At 42.7% G+C, this 21,905-nt stretch overlaps 2 protein-coding genes across 3 annotated transcripts in view; one reads left to right on the top strand and one right to left on the bottom strand.

Moving 5' to 3' along the window:
* LOC127614473 (uncharacterized) overlaps positions 1-21,905 on the bottom strand; it is a 316,500-nt gene that overhangs the window by 239,266 nt on the left and 55,329 nt on the right. The gene's annotated exons all lie outside the window — the stretch shown is intronic.
* The window catches only part of dicer1 (dicer 1, ribonuclease type III), a 103,713-nt gene that overhangs the window by 59,241 nt on the left and 22,567 nt on the right, over positions 1-21,905 (top strand). For both annotated transcript variants that reach the window (XM_052085646.1, XM_052085647.1), the window contains exons 19-23: positions 6,618-6,800; positions 12,346-12,451; positions 15,915-16,090; positions 17,011-17,722; positions 19,544-19,696. In XM_052085646.1, coding sequence (XP_051941606.1) covers positions 6,618-6,800; positions 12,346-12,451; positions 15,915-16,090; positions 17,011-17,722; positions 19,544-19,696 — 1,330 coding nt within the window. The remainder of the gene's footprint in view (positions 1-6,617; positions 6,801-12,345; positions 12,452-15,914; positions 16,091-17,010; positions 17,723-19,543; positions 19,697-21,905) is intronic.

Genomic DNA, 21,905 nt, shown 5'->3' with positions numbered 1-21,905 from the left:
AATATCGCAACAAATTGCATTGTATCGTATCGGATCGCATTGATTTGAACTTAATGTGTATCGTATCGCATCGTGACGACGGTGAAACGTATCGCATCGTATCGCCAGAAAATTCCATGTATCGTTTAAGTATCGCATCGCTGGCAGTGGATCGTGATGTGTATCGAATCGTCCTCAGTGCTGAGATTCACATCCCTAGTGTGTATGTATGTATATAATTCCTCGTCTCATCGCCCCTCGGGTGGTGTCCGTCCCTCATTCAGCTCAGGTCCTCTACCAGAGGCCAGGAAGCTTGAGGGTTCTGCGCAGTATCCTTGCTGTTCCCAGCACTGCACATTTCTGGACTGAGATGATCTGTTGCAACCACTCATCTAGTTTGGTGGTCACTGCCCCGAGTGCTCCGACCACCACAGGCACGACTGTTACCTTTACCTCCCAGGCTCTCTCCAGCTCCTCTCTGAGCCCTTGGCGTTTCTCGTGTTCCTTCTTTCTGATGTTTCCATCACTTGGGACCGCTACATCTACTATATATACATATATATATACCGTATTTTCACGACTATTCGACGCTCCGTACTAATGGCCGCAGTCTCATTAATGGGTGACATTTCTGTATTTTACACATACACAGGACGCACCGTACTAATGGCCGCAGTTTTACAGTGGTAAAACATACGCCAGCTTAAACATACGGCATGCATGCGCGCACTCTAACACGTTAGCTTGAAGCATACGGTAGCATGCCAAGACATACAGATAAGCTAAAAACACGTTTTTAAAAAGGCAACGAAAGCAGAACTGAGTTCGGGTGTATTTTATTTAGCCATCGTACAATGTTCTCACGTTTTTCGATCAATCATCACCAAGAAATCCATCAAAGTCCTCATCCTCTGTATCAGAAGCAGGGGACTGCACATCCCAGTTGTCATTGAACGCATCACATGCTAGTGTGAGTTGCTACGCATTGCCGAGCGGAAAGGAGCAGCAACAGCAAAGTCAACATTTCTCTCGTGTGAAGCTTTCCCACATTTGAAAGTAAAGAACAGAGCGAAACATGGTGGCAGCGCGTGTGTGTGTAGAAGGAATTGAACAATTGTGCAAGTACCGTAATCCATCAAAAACGCCGCGTTCCCTCTCGTTGTTGCGTATTGTGGCGTAACTCGCCAAGCGCTGCCTCTCACTCTTTGTAAACTTGTGTTTGCCACCGATCATCCATTGTTCCCATGCCGTTCGCAACTTTACTTTGAACGCCCGGTTGATGCCAATGTCCAGCGGTTGGAGTTCTTTAGTCAAGCCTCCGGGAATAACGGCAAGCTCAGAGTTCATTTGCTTGACTTGTTTTTTCACCGCTGCTGTGAGATGGGCACGCATGCCAAAAGCATAACCGGTGGCTTTAAGTTTGAACTGAGCTTCGTAGGCGTGTCTTTTTGTCGAATTAATTTTCAGGGGCTCTTAGAAACCAAAACCGGAGTTGTTTTGCAACAATGCACATTGCCACACTCTATACAAGTGTTGGTACTTGCTTGAGGCGTCCCATTAGCGTCCACTTACACGCCCACCCTTCACCATTAGCGGACTAGCTTGCCTGTTCTCTCTCTCTCTCTCTCTCTCTCTCTCTCTCTCTCTCTCTCTCTCTCTCTCTCTCTCTCTCTCTCTCTCTCTCTCTCTTTCTCTTTCTCTTTCTCTTTTTCTCTTTCTCTTTCTCTTTCTCTCTCTCTCTCTCTACACGCCCACCCTTCCCTGATTGGCCGACTTCTTTCCCGCATGCCTGGCCACAGTCACTTCCGCCTTTTCTCTATATAAACAGCGTGTCGGCTGTCAGTCAGATTTTGGAACTCGGCGCATATAAAGGGCGCTCCGCACCATAAGGCGTCCTGTCCATTTTGGAGAAAATTAAAGACTTTTAATGGTGCCTTATAGTCGTGAAAATACGGTGTGTATATATATATATATATATACCAGAGCTGTCAAACGATTAAAATATTTAATCTAATTAAAAATGCAACTGTCATAATTAACTCAAATGGACTAAAAAATTAATCGTGATTACTCACACATTTTTTATCGTTTCTGAATTTCCTTCTACATTTTTTGTCCTATTTTTCACCCATTTTAATGCTCTCATAAACATGGAATCATGAATCAGTTTTCTATGTCCCAAATGCAAATATTTACTGAAATAACATTTGATTTTCAATTTTACATGACCATTTTCACTTGGAGCAGTTATTCACACATAATCTCTCACACAACATTACAGTCCATCAACAACAGTGACGACAATAATTTGTCACACAACAGCTGCTTTAACAGTTTTTTTTAATAAAATCAAAACGGAGCAATATGACATTATAAAGTGCACATCTAAGGTAAACTAGTACTCAGCCTATAGTAGATTTAAACCATGGTTACATACTTCGTTTTTCTCAAGTTTACTGTGAACACAGCAGTCTGTTTCTGTATGTTTGTTGAAGAATAACGAGACACCGGACACCAGTGTTCATTATGTGCCGCTGTATTGGAAACTGCTGGCCGTACAAACAAGCACACGCACTACCCCCGTAGTGGCTGTGGCTACGCACGTTTTTTTTGCCAACCACGGCAGCGCGAGACACAGAAAACATATACCGTATTTTCACGACTATAAGGCGCCATTAAAAGTCTAAAATTTTCTCCAAAATGGACAGGACGCCTTATAATGCGGAGCGTCTTTTATATGAGCTGAGTTCCAAAATCTGGCTGAGACCCGACACGCTGTTTACACAGAGAAAAAGCGGAAGTGAGGTCGACCAATCAGTGAAGCGCGTCCGTGCACTTATATGTAAATATATGGAGAGAGAGAAAATCTGTACGTGAGTGACGACACGCATGCATGCGGAGAAGAGGTCGGCCAATCAGTGAAGCGCGTCCGTGCACTTATTTGTAAATGTATGGAGAGAGAGAAAATGTGTACGTGAGTGACGACACGCACGCATGCGGAGAAGAGGTCGGCCAATCAGTGAAGCGCGTCCGTGCACATATGTGTAAATATATGAAGAGAGGTGGACGTGAGTGAGGACAGGCATGCAGGGGGTGGGTCCAGCAATGAGTGAAGGGTGGGCGTGTAAGTGGACGCTAAAGGCACGCCTCTAGCAGGTACCAGCACCTGTATAAAATGTGAGTATGTGCATTACAGCGGACTTCAAAGAAAAGCTGGCCGTTTTCCGCACCTACTGCAGTAAGAAGATTGTCGACAAACGCATCCAGCCTAACCACATTACCAACATGGATGAGGTACCGCTGACTTTCGACATCCCGGTGAACCACACTGTGGAGAAGAAGGGGGGACCAGCACGGTTGCGATACGCACGACGGGGCACAAGAAGTCAGCTTTTACTGTTGTTCTTGGTTGTCATGCCAACGGACAGAAACTGCCACCTATGGTGATTTTCAAGCAAAAGACGCTGCCGAAAGAAAAGTTTCCAGCCGGCGTCATCGTGAAAGCAAACCAAAAGGGCTGGATGGACGAGGAGAAGACGAGAGAGTGGCTAAGTGAGGTTAACAGACCGGATGGCTTTTTCTGTGCCTCGCCGTCACTCTTGATTTGCGACTCCATGCGCGCCCATCTCACACCAGCGGTGAAAAACAAAGTCAAGCAAATGAACTCCGAGCTTGCCGTCATTCCCGGAGGCTTGACTAAAGAACTCCAACCGCTGGACATCGGCATCAACCGAGCATTCAAAGTGAAGTTGCGAGCAGCATGGGAAAAATGGATGATCGATGGCGAACACAGCTTCACGAAGAGTGGGAGGCAGCGCCGGGCTAGTTACGCCATAATCTGTGAATGGATTGTGGCTGCTTGGACGAACGTATCTGCTAGTACTGTTGTTCGAGCTTTTGGCAAAGCCAGCGTCATTTCTGTGGAGCCACATGACGACGAGAGTGACTCTGACAACGAGAGGGAACCCGGCGGTTTGGATGGATTACCGATACTTGCGCAATTGTTCAATTCGGACACAGAAGATGACGACTTTGATGGCTTTCTGAGTGATGATTGAGCAAAAAACGTGAGTACCTTCTAAATAAAATACACCCGAACTCAGTTCTTTCGTTGCCTTTTTAAAAATGTGTTTTAACTTCGAGCTTCAGTGTATGCTTCAAGCTAACGTGTTAGCGAACGTGTTAGCATGCATGCATGCCGTATGTTTAAGCGTATGTTTTACCACTGTAAAACTGCGCCCATTAGTACAGTGCGGCCTGTGTATGTGTAAAATACAGAAATGTCACCCATTAATGAGACTGCGCCCAACCGTACGGTGCGTCGAATAGTCGTGAAAATACGGTACTTTAAGAGTTTATGAATGGAAAGTTTACTTTTAAAAAGTTGCCAGACTGTTCCACTGACAAGACCAAAGTTATCTGTATGTTTTGCAGTCGTAAACTGAGCTATCATCATAGCACGTCGAGTCTGAAATACCACTTAATGGCCAAGCACACAGCTGATGCGAGTACTCCGCCCCCTTGTCTCAGACAGACGGCTATGGATCATCTCAAAGCGAAGAAAATGGATGACATGACGAAGAACAAATTTGCTGAAGCCATAGCTAAATAAATGCCTACTGCATGCAAGCCTGTCAACATTGTCCACAGCTCGACTCAAGCTGAAATCATTCGCATTGCATCTAACGACTCCACTACGGATTGCCAGCGAGAGCCTCCATTACAAACTGTGTACAGAGAATGTCCGTAGCGGAAAAGGCTATGGTACACCAAGCGGGAGAAGCCACGATTTCGAGAGAGAAATAAGAGACGAGGTTGATGAGCCTCGGGTGAATCGCCTTTCGAATACGATGTATGCCACTGACGCGATTGTTACTTGTTTGATACTATTTTGTGTGGAAGGTTCATGTTCCGTGTTCATATAAATTAAGTGGAGCTTCTCTGTGTTCGTCTGACAGTGACTGTGCGCTGATGCAGGTCAAGAGTTTAGCGGTGCAGTGGTAGCGACCACACTGAAAATAAAACGTCTCCAGTGTTGTCATCGGACCAAGTGTAGTCATCCAAAATTATGTCTACACAAAACCGTAGAGACTTCCACGCAAGAAGGACCAACACAATCAACATAGCCTGACTGCTGTGTTCAAAGCAAACTTGAGAAAAACGAAGTATACAACCGTGCTTTAAATCCACTATAGGCTGAGTACTAGTTTATCTTAGATGTGCACTTTATAATGTTATATGACTCTGTTTTGATTCCACGAAAAGATCATTTGAGTTATGACAGGTGCATTTTAATTAGATTAACTCGCTCTAATTTTTTCTAATCTTTTAATTAGATTAACTCACTCTAACGCGGTTCACTTTCCCTGGCTTCGCTGTTTCACTGATTTTTTTTTTTTTTTTTTTTTGTGCAGTTTTTTAAATGCTTTTAAACAGTGAATTGTGTTCTGCATTCTGATTGGCTAAGGCACTGACCGAGCGGATGCTAATCTATCAAGGAGGGGAAGCTCAATTCCGGCCTACATCATAAAATGTGTCCTTTTATTAATACGTGAATTTTACTCTCGGTTCCTTTTCAAAAAAATGAAAATGAGGCCTTCACCAAAAGATTGGTGATTGGCTCATTTCGCTGTCGATCAAAAAGAGATTCAGCCACAGAAAGATCATCATGAAGAAAAGCTGAGCTTCTGCACGCCCACTGTCCATCGACTCCCAGAGACACTGAACATCCGATGGGTGGGACAAAACCAGCATTTATCCAATGACTAGTTTGTTTCAATGCATTGGGCCAATCTAACTTGAACTCTCTAGACGCCCAGCCTCCGCGCGGTCGACGCTCAGCGTCCGCACAGTTTAAAGCACAGTGAAGCTGCGGGAATGAATGAGAAGAGAGTCATGTTGTAACTAGTAATAAAAAGCTGATTGGGAACAAAAGTTGACCGCGTTGTAGTGCATATTGAGTCAATGACATGTCCACACAATTGAATGTACACACATATATTTGACCACTTACTTTTTGACATTTTAGGGGAAGCTGAGCGTCCCTTGCCGTTGTAGAGCAATCGCCTCTGCATTGTATACACAGTTCAGTATTGTATAAGAACTGTAAAAAATAAAGCTGACGATCAAGTACCGAGTACAACTTTGTCAAATGTGCTGTATGTGAAGCACATAGCACATTTGAAATTTCGTCCCTCTCACATTTTTTTTTTTTTTGCTTTTTAAATGAATCCTACTTAAAGGATTTCACTTATCTCTGGTTCTTTTTGGAACACATATATATATATATATATATATATATATATATATATATATATATATATATATATATATATGGGAAAGTGCACTTTCATCTCTGATTGTCCAAAATGGTATCTAAACTTTTGTTTGCCACTATCAAAACGATGGCTAGGCTTCTCTTTCTTCAAGACAGATTTATAGGTCCGAGTTGGCTTTTGTTTTTTGCAGCTTTCTCAAAAGCAGACTGAAGTGTGAATTATTTTTCTTCGTTTCATCCACAAAGTCAAAAGGTACTGTATTTTGTGAAAGACTGAATAGCAATTTGTTGCTATTTCAGTCATCATGACAGGAGAAATGAATGTAAACATGTTTTTTTTTTTTTGCTCATCCTCTCCTAGGTACCGTAATTTTGACCAGCCTCATCGCTTTTATGTCGCTGATGTGTACACAGACCTCACACCACTCAGCAAGTTTCCTTCACCGGAATATGAGACATTTGCTGAGTACTACAAAACGAAGTACAACCTGGACCTGTCTAACCTGAATCAGCCACTCTTGGATGTGGACCATACCTCATCCAGGTTAGTAGTATGTGCATGCTATTTACAACTGTGATGAGGGGTTTACATACATGAGTCATGGTGAAAAAGGGTCAATTTAAAATAGGGTTTATAGGTGGATGGACAGATGGAGAGGTAGATACGATAGATAGGATAGAGAGAAAACCAATTTTCCGATCCGCTTTATCCTCACAAGAATCGCAGGGGGTATTGGAGCATATCCCAGTTGTCTTCAGGCACTGGGCGGGTGCTACACTGAACCGGTTGCCAACCAATCGTAGGGCACACGCAGACTAACAACCATCCGCGCTCACACTCACACATCGGGACAATTTGGAGTGTTCCATCAACCTGCCACGCATGTTTTTTGAATGTGGGAGAAAACCGGCGAACCCAGAGAAAACCCACGCAGGCCTGGGGAAAACATGCAAGGATAGAGAGATATGATTGATATACTTAATATGATAGATACGTTTGGTAGATACTGTAGATCAGGGGTGTCCAAAGTCGGTCCTCAAGGGCTGCTGACCTGCCTGTTTTCCAGCTCTCCCAGGAACAACACACCTGATTCAAATAATCAAGGTCGTTCTAATGCTGCTTCAGAGCTGGCTGATGAGGTGATCATCTGAATCAGGTGTGTTGCAGGCGGGAGAGCCGGAAAACAGGCAGGACAGTGGCCCTCCAGGCCCGGAGCTGGACACGTCTGCTGTAGATCAATAGATGGATTGCAGGAAATAACCCCGCTCCCCGAAGTTTGCTCAGCACCAAAAAAAAAATCTTAAAATTCTCTGCTGAAAATGCTGAGTGACTAGTAACTCTGGGAAAGCAGTAGCAACAGTGCCTGGTGACGAAAACAGTTTCTTACATTTCATGCATATGTCCAATCTCAACACAGTTTATCTTGTTCAAGGCCGCCTGAGGGGTTGAAGGTCACAGACTTTCAATTTTGGTTTTCAGCCTTGCCGTTTACATCCAGTGACATGTTCAGATTCTCTGAATGCTTCGATGATATTTTGGATGGTAGATCCCGAATTTCCAAAATTCTTTGCAATTGTCATTAAACTGTTCAACTATTTTCTTCCGCAGTTGTTTACAAAGGGGTGTACCTCACCCCATCATTGCTTGGGAATGACTTAGCAATTCAGGGACGCGCCTTATATACCCAATCATGCCACCTGTTCCCTGTGAGCCTGTTCACCTGTGGTTTTTGATGAGCGTTCCTCAACTTTATCAGTCTTTTTTTTGCCACCTGTCCCAGATTCTTTGGAACGCGTTGCAGCCACAAAATTTTAATGATTAATTGCAAAAAGCAAGAACATTTAGTATTTTGAACAGTAAACGTCTTTGTGGTGTACTCAAATAAATATGATTAGCAAATCATTGCATTCAGATTTTATTTAGTTTCAAGCAACATGCTAACTAGAATGTGTGTGTGTGTGTATACAATACAATACAACACATGCTGATTTATATAGCGCTTTCAGAACAGCGGCAGCTGTAACAAAGCGCTTAACAAAACAGCTACTGTATATCCATCCATCCATTTTCCGAACCGCTCAATCCTCACTCGGGTCGCGGGGGTGTGTGTATATATATATATATATATATATAATAACCCACAGTCACGGTTGACAACGGAACAACTAGTAAATCAGTGTTCCAACATCCACAAACGGCAACTGCTGTCACAACTTGAGATTGATGAGGTACAACGCAGGTTCCATGGTGAAGGGCCCCAGGCTGCTAGATCAGAGGAGGAGGTCATACCAGAGATTGGGAGGCAAGCCCCAATGAATGCAGATGATGAGATCAGGAGCCCAGGCCCAATGAATGAAATGCTGAGCGAGGCAGCAACTGACCTGAAAGCTAAGATCATGGCGAGAATGAACAACCTAGAAACCGATTACAACGGCTATGTGAAGTACCATCTGAAAGTCTCATAGAAAGTGTGAATGCAGCACTTGAGGACGATCCCTACCGTAACAATCACGTAAACCAATGAGCTGATATACGCTTCAGCATCGGTGATCCTAGAGACTCTTGGCTATAAGAGCAACCATCGACGGTCAAGAGATACGTTACCCACCATGGAAAAGACGGTTGGAGGCTTAGATCAAGGCGGCCCAGAAAGATGTGAGTCAATTGACGGAGGCCCAGAGAGGTGTGATGAAAAGGCCGATACCCGAGAGGTACATCCAGATGACCATACCTGAAGCACTCGAAACTGCCAAACAAAGGCTCCAAGCCTTGTCCAGCCGCCTAAAACGGTACACGAAAGAGAATGAGGCCAGACGAATAAACAGGCTGTTCGCAACACAACCTGCGAAAGTGTACGCTCAGTGGCAGGGTCCTAACAACAGAGCTGACCCACCAAGACTGGAAACTGAAAGGTACTGGAAAGGCATATGGGAGAAGGAGGTTGCACATAACAGCAGTGCACAATGGCTGGTGACCCTGAGAGGAGGAGCACAGCAACCTCCCTGAACAGAACCCAGTTACCATAACAGTGGCAGACATACAGGAAAGAGTCTCAGATATGAAGAATTGGACAGCACCAGGCCCGGACATGGTCCACACCTACTGACTAAAGAAACTCACAGCACTCCATGAGCGCCTAGCAGTACAAATGAACCAGCTGCTGAGGGATGGGACTCAACTAGAATGGCTAACCGAAGGGTGAACGATCCTGATCATGAAGGATCCCTCGAAGGGTGCAGTCCCATCCAACTATTGGCCAATAACCTGACTCTTCACAACATGGAAGCTCATGTCAGGCATCATTGCGGGTAAGATAAGTGGACACATGGATCAATACATGAACGAAGCACAGAAGGGCATTGCTAGAGATACCAGAGGAGCCAAACATCAGCTCCTGGTTGACAGAACAGTCGCACAAGACTGCAGGTCCCCACATACCAACCTGTGCACAGCCTGGATTGATTACAAGAAAGCCTATGACTCGATGCCACATACATGGATCACTGAATGCTTGGAGTTGTATAAGGTAAACACGACGCTAAGAGCCTACGTTGCGAACTCGATGAGGATGTGGAAAACCACACTTGAAACCAATGGCAAACCACTTACCCAAGTGTCCAAATGTGGCATATACCAAGGTGATGCACTCTCCCCACTGCTGTTCTGCATAGGACTGAACCCCCTAAGCCAAGTAATCACCAAGACATGCTATGGATACCGCCTCAGAAATCGAGCTACAATCAGTCACCTCCTCTACATGGATGACATAAATCTGTATGCTAAGAGCGAAAGGTACATAGATTCCCTGATCCACACAACCAGGATCTACAGCAGCGACATCGGGATGTCATTTGATTACATCAAAGAGAAGGCTCCAACGGATGACGTACTCAGAGAATGTCTCAGACAGTGGGAAACAGAGGATGAGGAGCTGGAGGACAAGCTGGAGGACAAGCCCCTACACGGGAAGTACCACCGGACCATAACCGAAGTGGCTGATCCCAATAAGTCCTATCAGTGGCTAGAGACGGCTGGCCTGAGGGATAGCACAGAGGCACTCATCCTGGCTGCTCAGGAGCAGGCCCTGAGCACCAGAGCCATTGAGGCCCAGATATACCACACCAGACAAGACCCAAGGTGTAGGTTGTGCAAAGAGGCACCTGAGACGATCCAACACATAACTGCAGGGTGTAAGATGCTGGCAGGGAAAGCCTACATGGAACGCCACAACCATGTGGTTGGCATAGTATATCTGTGCGGCGTATGGACTGGAAACCCCAAGGTCAAAATGGGAAACACCTCCGAAGGATGTGGATAATAACAGAGCGAAGTTCCTGTGGGACTTCCAGATCCAGAGTGACAAGATGGTAATGGTGAACCAACCAGATATCGTGATCATAGATAAAGGGCAGAGGAAAGCCGTTGTAGTCGATGTAGCGGTCCCAAGTGATGGAAACATCAGAAAGGAGGAACACGAGAAACTCGAGAAATACCAAGGGCTCAGAGAGGAGCTGGATAGAGCCTGGAAAGTAAAGGTGACAGTCGTGCCTGTGGTGGTCGGAGCACTCGGGGCAGTGACCCCCAAACTATATGAGTGGTTGCAACAGATCCCGGGAACAACATCGGACATCTCAGTCCAGAAATGTGCAGTGCTGGGAACAGCAAGGATACTGCGCAGAACCCTCAAGCTTCCTGGCCTCTGGTAGAGGACCCGAGCTGGATGAGGGACGGACACCACCCGAGGGGTGAGACGAGGATTTTTATTATTATTTTTTGTTTGTTAGAGCTGTCAAATTATTAAAATATTTAATCTAATTAAAAACGCAACTGTCTTAATTAACCATAATAGTTAATTATGATCAACTACAATTTTGTGTAGACATCATTTCGGATGACTATACTTGGTTCGATGGCAACACCGAATTTATTTATTTTCAGTATGGTCGCTACGACTGCACCGCTGAACTCTCGACGTGCCTCAGCGCACCGTCATTGTCAGACGAACACAGAGAAGCTCCACCAGTCCACACGCTTTATTTACTGTATATGGACACGGAACACTGTAACCTTCCACACAAAATAGTTCCAAACAAGTAACAATCGCGTCAGTGGCATACATCGTATTCGACAGGCTACCTGCTCTTTATTCACCCGAGGCTCATCAACGTAGTCTCTTATTTCTCTCTCGAAATCGTGTTTTCTCCCGCTTGGTGTACCTTAGCCTTCTCCTCTACGGACAATCTCTGTACACAGTTTGTAATGGAGGCTCTCGCTGGCAATCCGTAGTGGAGTCGTTAGATGCAATGTGAATGATTTCAGCTTGAGTCGAGCTGTGGACAATGTTGACAGGCTTGCAAGCAGGAGCCATACATTTAGCTATGGCTTCAGCAAATTTGTTCTTCGTCATGTCATCCATTTTCTTCGCTTTGAAATGATCCATAGCTGTCTGTCTGAGACGAGGGGGCGGAGTACTCGCGTCAGCTGTGTGCTTGGCCATTAAGTGGTATTTCAGACTCGACGTGCTATGATGATAGCTCAGTTTACGACTGTAAAACATACGGATAACTTTGGTCTTGTCAGTGGAACAATCTAAACTTTCCATTCATAAATTCTTTAAGTATGTGTTTTCGGTGTCTCGCTCTGCCGTCGCTGGCAAAACAAACGTGCGTAGACCTGTGCGGCTCACTTGTTGTTTTGTTTCTGGTTTATTTATAGGGCAACGTAACATCTGCTGTGACGTGTGCTGTGTTAATCGCGATAAAAAAATTAATCCCGTTAAAATTCATTTAAATTAATGCCAATGAAAATACGCTAAACTGACAGCTCTAATACATATACAGTGTGTGTGTGTGTGTGTGTGTGTGTATATATATATATATATATATATATATATATATATATATATATATACATATATATATGTATATATATGTATGTACGTACATACATACATACACACATGAATGACGGAGACGATGAAACAAAAAACTGTCAAAATTCTCCTAAGAACTGAATGCTATTTATTTATGTTCTCTTCATGTATGAACATTTATTGAATTTTTCAGCATTACTTGTCTTGTGCTCACAGACTGAATCTTTTAACACCTCGTCACTTGAACCAAAAAGGTAAAGCATTGCCTCTCAGCAGTGCAGAGAAGAGGAAGGCAAAATGGGAAAGTCTTCAGAATAAACAGGTAATGTTTTTAGGGTATCTTCAAGGCAGTATCTGTCTATGCATGCATCTACAGTAATTCCTCGTTTATCACGGTTAATGGGGACCAAAACCACCCGCGATTGACGAAAATCCGCAAAGTAGCAACTCCCCCCAGTATCAATAATACTTTTAGGCCAAATTTAATGGTACACATGCATGTTTGTAGTCATTAACATTACTTTGTGCTGTATACTAATATATTTATACTTTTGTGAACTTTTTGCGGCATTTTTGCATTTTTAAAAATATTTTTTATGAATACAGTGAAACTCCTCTCGAACGAAACCTACATGGGCGAAAATACCCCCCTCATGTGAAAAAAATCTTTATTCATGAACACCTTTGCCATTCTCCTGCCTCCATACAACGAAAAAAACCCCAGTTGGGTTATATGAAATCATTTTCTCACTACAACAAAGTCTAATCCACCAGCGACCTCTACTGCTTCGTTCAGAAACGGTAACAGCAACCATCACACTGGTTTACACAGCTTGGAGTTTCCTGAACGCAACATGCTCGTAACTGCTGTGCCTTTGCTTACCAAGCATCATCCTGGCCTCCGATTGGCCAAGAGGGACCTCACTGTCTATGTGTGTAGATACTGTATCTAGATCCGTGGAAGATAGAAGTGGAATGCATCCGATTAGCTGATCAGAGTAAATTTTTTATGGCTCGACATTCAAATAAATGAACGTTTCCTCGAATGCTTTACTTGTTATCATGCTAAAAACCTTATGCTAACTGGAGCGCTAATTAGAGAGAAAGGCGAGTTCCATCACGCTAACGATGGCCATCGAGGACTACGAAGCGTCCCGTGGCTGGCTTAAAAGTTCATTGCATGACATCAGCTGAGCAACGCTGTCTTGGTTGGCGATCGAGGGGAGGTCGAGTTAGAGACAGTGAGAGTGAAAAGAAAAGCCACCGGGTCCAGGACGTATCTGTTATTGTTAGATTCAGACGCAGTATGAACGTTGCATTGCTAAAATTCCTACAAAACGGACCTTTGGATGTCAAGCAGCTAAGACAAGAAGTGCTCTGACGCTGGAAGAGAGGGTAAAAGTGATCAAAATGAAAGACAGAGGAAGCAAAATAAAAGACATTAAGAAATTGATGAAAGTGAATGCTTATCATAAGTTTTGCAATTTCTTTCCCTTTTTTCTTTCGACAATAACTATATGAAGTGTCATAAGTGTGTGCTCATACTTATGCACTATTGAAATAAAAATAAAGAGTACAGTACAATTGTGTGTGCGTGTACACATACGTTGTTTGTGTGTGTGTGTGTGTGTGTGTGTGTGTTTACATCTGAGATTAAATTTGCTACAGTGAAAAACACCCTGTTGTGAAAAATTTCTTGCTGCAAACATGATTTCGTTGTAGAGGAGTTTCACTGTATGTTTGAAAAAATCTGCGATGCAAGGCTGCAATAAACGAACCACGAAATAGCGAGCGATCACTGTATATGCATGCAACACTTTTTTTTTCTTCTATTACCAATTAGCTATTGCCAATGGCTAAGTGGGACCTCGACCGTATGTGTGTGTGTAGATAGCTAAAAAGGTAGATAAGTGTGTGTGCAGTGTCCTCATCATTCACCCCTCCGGCCATGAGGTGTTCTGGTAGTTTTTCGTAAACGTGAATCACCCTGAAAAAGTGTTCACCAGTCGGCCGATTGCTCACTTTGCTGATGTTTGCCTTGGACATTTTGGAAGGATTGTTACAAGCTGACAAAAGCAAACATCCTTGGAGCAGTTCTTTACAAAACGCCAGGCAAAAACCACTTCTGAGAGAGAACATGACCTAAAGAGGGGGGAAAAACGATGAGGATACAGTTAAAAATTAAATTACCATCCTTTTTATTCCATATTTTTTGTTTTTTACGTATGCACAACTCTCATTTATTGTTCAATAATCTAATTGTAACATGTATTTGTTAGATATTTGGATGCATTTTTATGCTTTAGAAAACATTTGTCTATTTATGGGCGGGCTTGGAATGCATTTACCATATTTTCCGAACTATAAGTCGCTACTGAGTATAAGTCGCACCAGCCATAAAATGCATAATAAAGAACAAAAAAAACCCACATAAGTCGCACTGGAGTTCAGTCGCATTTTGAGGAGAAATTTGTGATAAAATCCAACACCAAGAACTGACATGTCATCTTTGAAGGCAAATAAAAATAAAACAACAGACTGAATAAGAGTACGATATGGTCACGTTACTTGACGCATAAACAATGAACTGAGAATGTGCCCAGTATGTTCACATAACATATTAAGTTATTCAGAAAATTGTAGCATAATGATCATGCTAACAAGTTTACCAAACCATCAGTGTCACTCCAAATCACAAAATCCAATGAAATCTTCATTCTCAGTGTCACTTTTAAACAACTCTGCCAACTTCGGAGATAGAGGAGACTTTGCTTCCTCTTCTACTTCGCTAAAGTAGAGCGATGTGGAAAGCATCAACATAGACCTAGAGCCCCCTCTTGCGGTTTAATGTGAAAAGAATATGTCAAATGATAGAACACATAAGTCGCTCCAGAGTATAAGTCGCAACCCGGCCAAACTATGGAAAAAAAAAACTGCGACTTATAGTCCGGAAAATACTGTCCATGGAAAAATACGTTCTACTTTCAAAATTTTCTTGTTCAGAAATTTCTTCCAAAGTCAATTGATATCGCAAGTAGAGTGTCAGAGTTTTTCTCGGACAAAGTCAAAGAAATGACTCTGCACACGGAAAATTGTCTCCAATATCGGCGGGGGGGATCTCTGAGAACGAACGATGGTAGTTGTCCCGATGATCACCTAATAATCAATATTCTGATTTCTTGGAGGTAGTATTTTAAATGCTCTGTCAAGCGTCTTGTTACAGCTGGCAGCGGTTGTGACAGCTCTATTTGAATAAAGCTGTTTTGTATTGTATTCCAAGTGGATGCATAACGCAATCACAGCCATTGTTGTTGCTTGTCGTCTGTGCGCCTAATAATGCGGTGTGCACTATATATGAAAACAGGTTTAAAATAGGCCATTCATTGACGGTGCACCTTACACTGTGAAGCGCCTTACAGTGTGGAAAATACGGCAATATTGGAGCGTCTCTTAAAAATCAAACCCCAAAAAAGCCACAGCTGTCATGTGCAGCTGAAAGTTTTTTGCAAGTGGGAGGAAACCTGAGCACCCGGAGAAAACCCTCGCAGGCACATGTAAACTTATGAAGGACCATTTAAAAAAACAAAAAAAAAACTTTCCACCTCTTCTTTTCACTTATTGTGCAATATGCAAGGTGGGGAAAGTGTGAGAAAGTCCTATTACGTTTATTTTTCTATTTGTTTTCACACAGTAATAACTCTTGGGTTCTAAGTGTTGCTTATTATCAATGCAACACATACACACATTTGTTTATCAGCTCATGTAACAAGTGCTGTATTTGTTAGATCCTAGTTCCAGAGCTTTGTGCCATCCACCCCATCCCAGCATCTCTTTGGAGGAAAGCAGTGTGTTTGCCCAGTATCCTCTACCGTCTCCACTGCCTCTTGACAGCAGAGGAACTCAGATCCCAGACAGCCAGTGAAGCTGGAGTTGGATCACAAATCCTTCCTCCTGATTTCAGGTATCAAACTACAACAATCTTCCACAACGTTTGTAGTCTCAACCCAAATAAAGAACAACAAATAATTGCCTTGAAGGCCACTTTATTCTCCCATCATCGCATGGACGACAACTGCCTCATTGCATCCCGTGACTGACGGGTTGTGCTACGCGGCACGTCTGCAGTACACATCAGAAATTGTTGCCGTGCGTACAATGCGCCTTCTCTTTCGTGATTGTTCCGTTTTTGCCATACTGCAATGACAGTCAGCTTTCCTAGCTCGGTTTGTTAATACACAAGCCATCTCGAAGGAAAATGTACTTGTCAACAGGGAGGAGAGGATCCACCCCCACAGCCTATTGTTGTAGCTTAGCGGTGTGTGTGTGAAGAAGCCCACAGACACACATACGTTGCCTTCTCAATCGATTTCACAATATTGTACAATGAAATACATCTTGTCGTCTCGGTCCCTCCCTTCAGCTCACGGAATAAATCCACTCATGCTGTCATTGGGGACCCAATCATGTGCTTGAATGAGTACCCGTTACCTATACAGCACAGGGATGTACAAAACCTCTGAGTCGTTTTTTTTTTTTCATGAATACCGTCGTGTTGGGTTGGGGGGGACGCGATGTACTGAAGTTGCGATAAATGAAGCGCGATATAGCAAAGGATCACTGTACTGCAGCCTGGGACCAGTGTGGCTTGTCATGTGTCTCTACAGTGACTGCAGTCATGTAATTCTGTATGTTTCACCGCTTTTTTCACCACACCAAGGCATGTTTCAAAATCATTTTTGTGACTTACTGTAACACTCCTCCTGGGACTAATGTGAAGGTAAACAAAACCGAACTAATAATACAAATATCCCACTCTAACTGTTGCGCTCAAGAAATATTATTTATTCAAGTAAAACTGAATATTGTCTTTCTTTCGTCCAGGTATCCAAACTTGGACTTTGGATGGAAGAAATCAATTGACAGCAAAATATTCATCTCATTAACTGAGGATAATGACATTCATCGTGAGAACCAGACACCTCATTCAATTTCTTTAATGGATGACAGTCGTCCTCACCATTCCCAAGCCATCGTCACTTTTGGCAAAAAGTTTGCAAATGGCTCCACTCTAATTCCTTACAATGGTGGCAGTAGTCTCCCAGAAGGAGAGCAAAGTCACCAACATAATTGCCAATGCTCCCAGGGTAGCTTTCTTGAACTGCTTAGCCCTAAAACAATGCAAAGCCCTACCTCAGTTCCTGTGCAGCCCTCTCACAGCTTGAAGACTCCCAGCACATGTCCTCCATACCATAGTGATGAATGCACACTAGGAAGGAACTTAGGCCACAGAAATAATGCTACCTCAACCTACAGCCAGGCCGAAGAGGTTCTCAATGCTCACAAAGCACCTTCACATAATTTTGCTGCTGTCTTGCATCCCAGCGAAGTGTCAGGAGACGCTATAAAAAGGCTGGGGCCCAACCCAGGCCTTATCCTGCAAGCCTTGACCCTTTCCAATGCCAGTGATGGTTTCAACCTCGAACGGCTGGAAATGCTGGGTGATTCGTTCCTCAAACATGCCATCACCACATATCTGTTTTGCACCTACCCTGATGCCCATGAGGGCAGGCTCAGCTACATGCGAAGCAAGAAGGTGAGTCCCATAACCACAATTGAGATTAATCAATGCATTCTTTCATAATTGTGTGATAAATACAATACAATACAATACATGCTGATTTATATAGCGCTTTCACAACAGCGGCAGCTGTAACAAAGCGCTTTACAAAACAGTTAACAAAGTAAACTAATAAACACAACACATAACATAAAACACGGACAAGTCATGCAGTTCTAACCACTTTTCCATCACACGCTTTGTTGTTTGAAGCGGATTGAGATGAAAGAGGAGAGAATCAAAGTGTCCTTTAACCAGTGGATCAGAGACGTCATGCTCAAAATGTGCACACGTCGGCTACAAGCTACGTTTCAAAGTCAACAAGAAGCTTGTAGCATCCATTGACGAAAAAAGAGATTGATTCACTTCTCCTGTCCCATGGAAATCCATTTCAATTCCAATCAGCGACTCACGGTTCCAAATACGCATCGGCGCTCTTCGCCAACGCTCCTCTCTCCTCATATATATACCCCTAACTTGTACTTAACTAATGTAACGACATGTTTTTACCTCATTACTTGACATCCTAGCCAAGGACTAAACGGAAGCTCAGAGGGGCTCGAGGTTTTGTCCGACACCGATTCTTCCCTCTGGAATGAACTTAAGTTAAATATTAGTCAATCCCTCTCTCTGTCCATCTTTGAAACTCTTCTTAAAACACATTTTTATTCGTTGGCTTTCCATTTTGCATGAGACCTGGAATTCTTTTTAGTGTTTTATTTGTTTTTTTTTGTAAATTTGTCTTTGCATATTTACTTTCAATATTGAAATTCTTTATGCATAATTGCAAAATTTGCTCTAAGGTTTCTCTTTGATGTTGAAATGATTGTTTTCAGCAAATACAGTGTTCCAAAATTCCAGGAGTCTGTACGTCAGTTGCACATGTACTGAATCGTACAAAATCAAATTTTACTTTACTTTAGGATTTCCCAAAATACTCTACATCCAATCCATTCCGGACAGCCAAAAATATGAACTAAAAATACATTCACATGAGTCACGAAAACCTTACAAGAGCGGTGTTAATTTTTTTAAAATGATGACGGTACATGAACATTTAACATCTCTTCTACCTTCATTGAAGAGAGTTGATGACCATCCTGTCAAAAGTCAGGCCTACAAAACAAAGGCATCCAAGTATCATAACAGTTGGACCACACTTGATTGGTCCTTGATTGGACGCTTATTTAGGAGTTCCATGCAAATTATGTGTGCTCGTTTATTGAGTGTGACATTCAAATGAACAACCACGTGCTCCAAGAAAGTGTGATGGAATCTGTTAGATTGCTGTTTTTATTTTGAATGTTTGATTTTTGAGAGGATGTGTTACCTGTTGAATACTTCATATCTCATTCATTAACCGAACCGCTTTCTCCTCACAAGGGTCGCGGGCATGCTGGAGCCTATCCCAGCCGACCTCAAGCAGTCGGCAGGGTACACCCTGAACTGCTCGCCAGCCAATCGCAGGGGCCACATAGACAAAAACCTACTCATACTATGCTTCATATACAAATGAAGAAATAAGTTGGATTAACGTGCAACGATTCTGGGTATTGAATAGCCAAGTTGCATATTTTTGAAGGAAAATTCAGCAGCTGTCCAAAAACTGAAGTAAAATTAAGACCCCCAAAAATATATTGTTGAAAATCAAGAGGAAAGGTACAGCATTAAAAAAAAAAACTCAGGTTCCACAGCAGTTAATAAATTGAATAAATAAATGATGCCCTCCATTTCCGTGGTCTCATTGTTGATGACATGTCTCCTTGCTCTGTGCTTTCCTGCCTGCACAATTTTTAGGTGAGCAACTGTAACCTCTACCGCTTAGGGAAGAAGAAAGGACTTCCCAGCAGGATGGTGGTGTCCATCTTTGATCCCCCAGTAAACTGGCTGCCTCCTGGCTATGTGGTCAATCAGGACAAGACAGTTACCGACAAATTGGATTCAGATGAGGTCAGTGGATTACATGCTGATTCTTGTCCACCTTGTCCACTGAGTTGCCGTTCTTTATTTCTTTCTTTTTTCTCTATTTCTTTTTCTTTTGGTAATTGATTGAACGAATCCACTGAGAGAGAGATGCTTAGAAGGTCAGAGAGTCAATCAATGAGTGTCCAGCCATTCCTAGAGAAAAGTTGTTTGTTCCGTGCTCTCTTTTTTTATCAGTTGGGTATATTTATTGAGTGAGGGTGGGAATTGATAAGCGATTCTGATTCCATTGTTGATCGTGTTTGTGGTTCCAATTCTTTATCAATTCTCATTGGGTGAGGGAATCAAAGAATACAAATCGGTTTGACCTGAAAGGTGGGAAATAAGATCAACCAGAAATACACGTTTAGTTCTTATTTGCCCAAAATGTTGAACGGGTTAATTTCATTCATTCAGGTACAAAATGACATACTAATTACTGATTTGCATCTGCTTACAGCTGTAGCCTTCATAGACTGACTTTAATAAACATCTTCTTTATAAGTTACAGAAAACTGGATTGTTCCACAACAGAAAAACGATTACCGTATTTTCCGCACTGTAAGGCACCGTAAAGTATTCAATATTCTTAAAAGCTCACAGCGTGCCTTAAAATCCGGTGCACCTTGTTTATGGTCATTACGGGAATATGTCGACCCCACGATGGCTCCTTCCTGGAGACATGCTTACAATGTTATAACTTGCTGTTGGTTCAGTGAGCTGTGTGGCTGCTTTATTGAATACATTTTTGTTGCAGCTCCAAAAATAGGAGAGCTGTGGTGTGTTTTTTGTAAACACAGTTTATGAATGTTTTTCACAGTCTCAACAAATACAGTTACGTCTGTGCCTTTTCTTCTTCCTTCGACTCGACCACCAGGACCACCATGGAAATACTTCAATTAACGATTCCTTCATTGAAACGACGAAAATGGAAAATAATTAATCGAAACAGAAAATCAAGTGAGGAAATCACAAAATAAATTGTATAGCTGCCCTACAGAATTTATTTTGTGATTTCCTCGTTTGTGGATACAGTACACAACTGAGGAATAAATAACAAACACTTCTGAGACAGTCCAGTCTCATACAATTTACTGATTGTTCTGTTGCAGCTACGCTCAAAGAAATGCCAAAATAAATTCTGTCGGGGGGGGGGGGGGCTATAGAATTTATTTTGTGATTTTCTGTTTTGATGCATTACGGTATTTTAAATTTTCATAGTTTCATTGATGTAATCGTTAATTTACGTTTTTTGGAGGCGTCATGAACGCCTCTCGAGTCAAATGAAGGGCTGTGCCTCAATCTCGTGGATGCATCGTATATTGCGCCTTATAGTCCAGTGCGTGCAATAAATGATTTTTTTTTTAATAGCCCATTCATTGAAGGTGCGCCTCATAATCCAGTGCGCCTTTTAGTGCAGAAAATACGGTGCAACCAACAAATTTGACTACTGCCCACTGACATTGATTCATCCTCTGCTCATTTCTCCTCACTCCTTGAGCAGCAAGTGTAAAAGGAGAAGCTTGTCTTGAATCTGAAAGCAGAGCCATCTCTGTCATTGTCATCATCTTAAAAATGCATGATTCATGATGAGGAAAAACATTTCTACATTGCTCAGCTTTATTAAAAGAAAATGAAAGTTGCTTGCTTGGTGACTGTGTCAAATGCATGATATATTTTACTGAAGTGTACCTATGATGAAAATGACAAGCCTCGCTTATCTTTTTAAATGGGTGAACGTGCCCATTTTTAAGTTGCCAGATACTTATTGGCCACAAAAAAAACACGATAAAACTATGCACAAACGTTTACCATTCCTACACCTGATTTGTCAGTATGTAATTACTGTCAAATTAAAGCTGAATCTCCATTATGTTGTTTTGAGCCAAAAAGATGAAAAATGCTGATGCCCAAATATTTATGGAACTTACTAATTTTGAGTGGTTAACGCGTCACTAGGGAATGAGAGGGGGGAAACCCATGCTCGTACTATCCTCTTCTGAGGATTAAGTCTCAGAGAAAAAAAATACCCTGCACATCAAAGCATATGACAGTTACAACAAGTCACAAGACATAACATGTAATGAGGGGGCGGATGGATGGGGGCGGGGGGGGGGGGGGGTTGACGGGGGTTGACCGGCGTGCTGCCAGTCCATTCAGCGCACAGCAGATCAGGTCACAGGTCAGGAAAAGCCAG

The sequence above is a fragment of the Hippocampus zosterae genome, chromosome 14, assembly GCF_025434085.1.
Source record: "Hippocampus zosterae strain Florida chromosome 14, ASM2543408v3, whole genome shotgun sequence".
Classification (NCBI taxonomy): Eukaryota; Metazoa; Chordata; class Actinopteri; order Syngnathiformes; family Syngnathidae; genus Hippocampus; species Hippocampus zosterae.
The sequence above is the reverse complement of the archived record's forward strand: the minus strand, read 5'-3'. Positions and strand labels throughout refer to the sequence as shown.